General features: G+C 45.8%; 1 protein-coding gene across 1 annotated transcript; it reads right to left on the reverse strand.

Moving 5' to 3' along the window:
* Positions 1-2694: 2694 nt before the first annotated feature.
* On the reverse strand, positions 2695-4845 carry LOC122391542. The gene is made up of 3 exons (XM_043385579.1): positions 4642-4845; positions 4253-4388; positions 2695-3012 (listed from the first exon to the last, which is right to left on the reverse strand). The coding sequence occupies exons 1-3, from the start codon at positions 4730-4732 to the stop codon at positions 2913-2915; spliced, it is 327 nt and encodes a 108-aa protein (XP_043241514.1). The 5' UTR covers positions 4733-4845; the 3' UTR covers positions 2695-2912.
* Positions 4846-7378: the final 2533 nt, after the last annotated feature.

A 7378-nucleotide genomic window follows, 5' to 3' on the forward strand; every position in this document is an offset into this window, starting at 1 on the left:
CCAAAAACTAGCCTAGAAACATGTAAAACTCGAAAAAGTGAACCGAGGTCACCAAAGGTCAATGACCTGACCTGACCTTCAGGTGACCTTGACATCCACCCTAATGCATGGGAGCAACATCAAATCACATGTTTGAACGTTTGAAACCAAGAAAAGCTTGCAAACGCGCGGCTAATGCGAGCCGACATACGCCGAATCGCGATTCCGGCCAAACATGGTCTCGGAAAGTAGGTCACAGGTCAAAGGTCATTTGAGTCAGGGTCATGAGATTTTCAGGGTAGGTGTACAATTGATCAATGCGAGGGTACTAATAGTTTCGTCGCGATCGGCCGCTTTCTACGCGAGTTATTCGCGAAAAACCTTAAGGGTGGGGTTGCACCCCCTGTGCCGGCGAGGGTTAAAGTGATTTAAAGGAAATAGTTCACTTTTAACATGGGGTTTTGAGCTGGAATAGCAGTTTCGTAGCTTGAGCTGAGACTAGCACAAATCAGGAGCTTTTACGGCTCAACGATCACCCTAGACGAAGAAATTCCATTTCTCGTTCCGAAAAGAGTGCCTTGTAGAGGAATGCGTGCCTTGCACAGGAATGCAGCCACGTCATCGTCAGCCAATCAGCGTGCTGCTTACAGCCAATGCAGTATTCGTAGGTTTGAGCTACGCAATATGATTGGTCAATGCGTAATAAGCTTCCGCGTCAAACATTATTTTACATAGAATATAGTTCGCCCTATATTAAAATAAAGAAAATAATTGTTTTTACAAAAAGGTTTTATTTTATTTCATGATTATTTTGAGCATAAAAAATCATAAATCAATAGCAAAATACTGATTTCAGGAAAGTGGACTGTTTCCTTTAAGCGCAGATTAGTAATGAAGCAATTTCCGGAAAATAGAAGGATGACAACGTTTCCAGTGTTTCCGGAACGTTTCCGGAAAGGAACTTGTTTACAACCGTGACCCTCAAAATCGTATTCAAGGCCAAACTTGCGGGGAAGGCCAGCTGACAAGTGTATGCCCCCGTGACGTCACGGGTAATGTTAAACAGTTGGGCGCCCGGCACATAGGAAAGCTCGGGATGACAGCCCCCTGTTACTGACCTCAGCCGTACGAAATTATTTGGAAACTCGGCTTGCAAAATTTGACTCCGGCCCTCGTGCTCCGCACTCGGGCCTCCGTCAATTTTGCAAACCTCGTTTCCAAATAATTTCGTCGGCCCGGTCAGTAATATATATATTAGTGGAGTCAGACGAGTTAGACGAGGAGACAAGTGGTAGGCAGATGGCCAAAGTTGTTTTTGTAGCTTTTGGCCATTTTTATGTCCGACCAGAATGTTGGCGACCGGAATTCGTGACCGGACAAAACCAAACTTAATGTTTTTTTTTGTTTTTTGTTTTACTTTAATGACCTCCTTACAATGATAATGAAACTTTCATCTCAATTCGTTTATTTTTTATATGAATTTTCGGCCACGAGCCATGATCACAAATACATATAGTCAAAAGCAAACTTTGACTATATGTATATGTGATCATGGCCCGTGGCCGAAAATTCATATAAAAATAAACGAATTGAGATGAAAGTTTCATTATCATTGTAAGGAGGTCATTAAAGTAAAAAAAACGATATCATCAAATGCCTTACATACAACGAGCCTTAAAATAAAACCAAACTTTGTTGCTTTGGATCTTTGCATATCGGCTGATAAATGAATTGCTTATTAATAGATAAAAGATGAACATCGAAAACATTGATGCTACATACTTTTAGTTTTTTACGGTATACATGCTGTTCATCCAAGTATGCATTTATGCGTTACAGTGTTTACGGAGCGAGCGAAGCGAGCGGAGTCTTTCCTTAGATTAACGGAAATTTCTGAGTATGAGCGGCCGGCCTTGCGGACGCTTTTGCGAGGCTTATATCTCAGCAACCACTTGACCGATTTACATGCGGTAATTTTTGTAGGGTAGCTTCATTCCTTCTACCAAGTATTGGACTATTCGCGATGCATGTGGGTAACCCCTTATGCACGTGCCACGTGCAAAACGAAGAGGTGTCAGTTTTGTAATTGTTGCAATGTCTCGGTAACTACTTGGCCCATTGCGCTGAAAGTTGGCATATAGGTAGGCACCCACCAGGCACTGCATATCCATGTGCCAGAGTTGGGGTGCTGCTGCACGTGCGCACGTGCAAGGTTCGTTTCCAGATCTCGAGAACGGCTCGACCGATTGCGCTCAAATTTGGTACACAGTTAGGGACCGGTTAGTAGGGTGCCGTGCAAAAGTCAGTCGGGACCCATTTTGCACGTGCCCACGTGCAGGGTGCGGCTTCCAGATCTCGAGAACGGCTGGGCCGATTGTGCTCAAATTTGGCACATCGCTAGAGACCGGTTAGTAGGGTGCCGTGCACAAGTCAGTTGGAGGTACCCCCTCGCAATTTCGCACGTGCAAGGCCCACCCTCTCGCTCGCTCCGTTAGTCGCCCCAAAAGGCGTTATACTGGTGTTACATATATCACATTTCCAGTTATGTTCCCTAAATATAAAGGGACACTTTATGTGCGGGAAGCTTTGGTATCACCCCACTGCATGCAAACGACCTCCTTAACGCTCTGTCCGGAACGTTCGGGAGGTACTGGGAATGCTGCCGCAGTTTCTTCTGGAAGAAATAAACTGATTGCCTACATGCGTAGAACAGTATCACTTTCACTACATGTATTTTGGGCAATTACAGCCACTCGTCGCTAGTGTCTACTTGACTCTAAGAAGCCAAGTATAGACAAATATATACATATAGAGACGGTTCATACATGATTCGTATGTCATTAAAACTGATACCAGCATTTATCACCTCCGCACGCATAACACCCTGTTAGAACAGCAGGAGAACCTTCAGGCAATTTGCGGCCACTGGATCACTAGATCGGAACGAACTTGTCGCAGCAGTCGGGATACACGGCGAACCGATCGCCAGGAACCTTCTTAACGAGACGGCTGCCGTGCGATATCACTCCACACCTGAAACCAGGGGGACGGGGCTGAGTACCTATGCGACCCATGTTATCACACTCCGCACCTGAACCCAGGGGGACGGGGCAGAGTATATGACCCATGTTATCACACTCCGCACCTGAAACCAGGGGGACGGGACTGATTATGTGACCTTTGGTATCACACTCCGCACCTGAAACCAGGGGGACGGGGCTGAGTATATGACCCATGTTATCTCACGCCACACCTGAAACCAGGGGGACGGGGCTGAGTATATGACCCATGTTATCACACTCCGCACCTGAAACCAGGGGGACGGGGCAGAGTATATGACCCATGTTATCACACTCCACACCTGAAACCAGGGGGACGGGGCAGAGTATATGACCCATGTTATCTCACTCCACACCTGAAACCAGGGGGACGGGGCTGAGTATATGACCCATGTTATCACACTCCGCACCTGAAACCAGGGGGACGGGACTGATTATGTGACCTTTGGTATCACACTCCGCACCTGAATCCAGTTGGGGACGGCACTGGGTATATGACTTTGTCGACGCTGTCGGCAGAATTTGGCGTCCCGCTGGTCCTCTACATATATTTGCTTTCCCCCTGTCTTCGACAACATTTAGCATAACAGGCATAACTATTGTACAAATGTTCTACAACCGACAACAATATGTGGTTGATAATAGCCGTTTTCACGACGGCCATCTGGTACACATTTGGTGCACATTTGGTGCAGATTAGGTGCAGATTTGGTCAAATTAGCTTCAGTGTATCTCTTAGTAGCTATCAGCTAGGGTTGCACTTATTGCTTATATGCCTGCTTAGTCATATTATCAGAGAGTATCATCGTTTAAAACACTGAAATAAATTCATCAAATGAAGATATTTGCTGTAAAAGAGATTAGGTGCAGATTTGGTCAAATTAGGTACACTCGTCGGATATCCCGTCGTGAAAACGGCTATTAGCCGTTTTCACGACGGGCTATCTGGTGAATGTACCTAATTTGACCAAATCTGCACCTACTCTGCACCAAATGTGTACCAGATGGCCGTCGTGATAACGGCTAGTAGCTCCACCCTATGGGCTGTTGAACGCTCGTCGAGTTATATCAACACAGTCACCCAATCCCCTGGCACGTTCGAGTGACGTCAGTGACCTGTGTGAGGTCAGAATCTCCTCTATAGCACTCTGTTAGCTAGCCAAATATGGAACTCGGGATGCACAGCTGGCGTTGTATTACATATAGGTACTCACGTATACATTTCGTAGAAGTAAGTTCCTGGCTCCGAGCCCTCAGAGCAGTGAGCCTCCTGGCAGCCGATGATTGGTTTTGAGTCATTGACCTTCATGTAGATGTTGATGTTGTCTAGGAAGCATTCTCCTTCATGCCCTGAATGGAAAAATTGATATGTAGAATGCAGATAACCGAGTGCTCAGAGGAAAATTATAACCAACTGTAGCAGCATGTCCCTATAAATGCATAACGCATAACATGTTTTACATTCACGCTACAAGTGTAAACCTCAACAGTTCTACGGTACACTCAAGCGTACTATTTGAAACAGATATGTCATCTTACTCGAAACATTAGCCATCACCATGCAGAACGTTATCAAAAAAGATCGTGAAAAGATTCACCTCACCTGGCTTGAAGTCGCCGGCACCTCTGAGGATGGCCAGCTGACAGAATGGAAGGAACGCTACCACGGTCAGCGCAAACTGCAGGCTCCACATCTCTGACTACTCGGCCTCTCTCCGTACTGAAATATCCCGCACTGGTCTCCTGGCTGGCGTAACCTGTTCTTTATACCGGCCGTGGGTCTACACAGGCCTCATTTGCATAACCTGTTTATGGCGAGACAAACCGCGTAAGGTAAACGCTCCTGGGATCAGTCTGGTGCGTCAGAAAGGATTACAAGCCATAAATCTGTCGCGGCGTTATTTGGGAAACCCGGGATTCCAGAAAAGGCTTAGCAGCTGAGAATGGCCTTGAAGACTAAATTTAACATGAGCATATGGTTCCTGAGAGGAATTATACCGCGCCACTCTGGGGCTCCTCAAGAGCCAGTGAAATTCAGTGGATTTCCACGCCCTGCTCGTGGGGGGGGGGGGGGTTGAACGTGCCCTTTTTACCTGGCAGTTACTGGGGTATTTCGTCACCCATCCACCATTTGCTGGGGGGGGGGGCGTTAAACGCCCCCATAACTCGGAAACCATATAGGCGCAGCGAAACGCGCGAGGCGGCAAACGAAGGAACGCGACGAGATGCTTTTGAGAGTCCTTGAAAGTTGAGTTTCAAAGCCACAGGTCGGGTCAAAGTCAGCTCAAATACCTGAAAATGGGCTTTCAGTAGTATGGACTTCAGGGCCGAAGAAGATCCCGAATGGGAACGGAGCGGGATTGCTGGCTGGGAACCTCGTACTGTGCGGCTCTCATAAATAAACTGACTCCAGACTGTGACTGTGTCTCCTTCATGTAAGTGCTACACGAGCGGCAGATCCATGTAGAGTTCAGTCTAGCATAGTTCAGGCTTCAGGGCTAAGGTCAGGTCAACCAGGTAAGAACATATCCCCGACAGACGTTATTATCCCGGCAGTTGCTGGGGTATTTCGCCACCCACCGTTTGCTGGGGGGGGGGGGGCGTTAAACGCCCCCAGCCGATAACTCGAGAACCAATAGGCGCAGCGAAACGCACGAGGCGGCAAACGAAAGAACGCGACAAGACGCTTCAGATGAGTACTTTGAAGTTGAATTTTGAGGATCACAGGTCGGGTCAAGGTCAGGTCAAACACCTGAAATCGGGCTTTCAGTAGCATGGACTTCAGGACTTCGCAATGAGCGCCTCTCGTCATAAACTCTGTCAAAACGGTGCACAATCCATCATATAAGGCCTAAAAGAGTGTCAGCCCCATGTAGGGGTCAGTCAAGCATAGGTCAGGGTCAAGGTCAGGTCAACCGGGTAGGCACATATCCCCGAAAATCAAAACTGATATTCGCAGCCTGTGACGCATGTTGTATGGGTAATTTGGGGCGTAGAACACGATGGTGACATTCATTTTATCATATGTGTACCTGTTTGGCTCAAAAAGTTCAACTTGAGAAACGTATGTATCATGGTCGTGAAGTAGTCACGAGAAATTGCCAAGATTCAGATCAAGATTTTGGCAAATGCGAAACGATAATCAATAATCGAAGATAGCCATTTGATTGTTCATGGTATTGGCAGTCTAATGCCGTTTACGGCATGTCTGTATGTCTATTCTGTGATTTTATATGATTTTTTGAACATATGCCGTTTTTGGTCGAAAACTCAGAAATCATGACGTCACTAAAACCTCGATATCTCAAAATTTTTCCGACTGATTTTTTTTGAAATTTTGTCACAATAGACTTCAATCAATTTACTACAGGTCCCCAAAATTTGGCGCGCCTGCGGCGCGCCGTTTTTATGCTATGGCCCGGCGAAATAAGTGGGGGCGTTTAACGCCCCCCCCCCCCAGCAACTCGCGGGTTATAAGAGTACGCTCTTGGTCGAAAAAGAACAATTTAAGAAATGTAAACATCATGGTCGTGAATCAGTCACTAGAAATGTCAAGACCTCAGCCGTCAATGGGATTTGTCTGTGACAGAACATGTCCAATAAACAATGAACAAGATTCTGTTCAAGATTTTGGAAAATGTAGAACAATGATAACAAATCGGAGATAGCCAATAAATTGTACATGAAATTAGCAGTTTAATGGCGTTAAGCTCTTGTCTGTACGTCTGTTCTGCGATTTTATGATGACAAATATGTTGTTTCTGGTCGAAAACTCCGAAATCTGAGGTCACTCAAACTTCGATATCTTAAAAATTTTCCGATTCATTTTTTATACTTTGGCATTGTAAAGTTCAATCAATTCGCCACAGGCACTACCCGCAAATTTAGCTACAGCGCAGCGAGATAAGTGGGGATGCTTAACCCGCGAGTTGCTGGGGGGGGGGCGTTAAACGCCCCCACTTTTTTCGCCGCGCCGTAGCATAAAAACGGCGCGCCGCAGGCGCGCCAAATTTTAGGTACCTGTAGGGAATTGATTGAAGTTTATTGTGACAAAGCTTCAAAAAAATCGGTCGGAAAATTTTTGAGATATCGAGGTTTTAGTGACGTCATGATTTCTGAGTTTTCGACCAAAAACGGCATATGTTCAAAAAATCATATAAAATCACAGAATAGACATACAGACATGCCGTAAACGCCATTAGACTGCCAATACCATGAACAATCAAATGGCTATCTTCGATTATTGATTATCGCTCCGCATTTTCCAAAATCTTGAACTGAATCTTGGCAATTTCTCGTAACTACTTCACGACCATGATACATGCATTTCTTAAATTGAA

The sequence above is a fragment of the Amphibalanus amphitrite genome, unplaced genomic scaffold (genome assembly GCF_019059575.1).
Source record: "Amphibalanus amphitrite isolate SeventyFive unplaced genomic scaffold, NRLGWU_Aamphi_draft 000443F_arrow, whole genome shotgun sequence".
Taxonomy (NCBI): Eukaryota; Metazoa; Arthropoda; class Thecostraca; order Balanomorpha; family Balanidae; genus Amphibalanus; species Amphibalanus amphitrite.

Excerpts from the sequence above, each read along its gene's own strand:
- LOC122391542 (XM_043385579.1), bottom strand. The coding sequence starts at position 4,732 with ATGTGGAGCCTGCAGTTTGCGCTGACCGTGGTAGCGTTCCTTCCATTC. Across the intron at positions 4,389-4,641 it reads TGCCGGCGACTTCAAGCCAG|GGCATGAAGGAGAATGCTTC; the intron begins GTGAGGTGAATC and ends TTTTCCATTCAG. Across the intron at positions 3,013-4,252 it reads TACTTCTACGAAATGTATAC|GTGTGGAGTGATATCGCACG; the intron begins GTGAGTACCTAT and ends CCCTGGTTTCAG.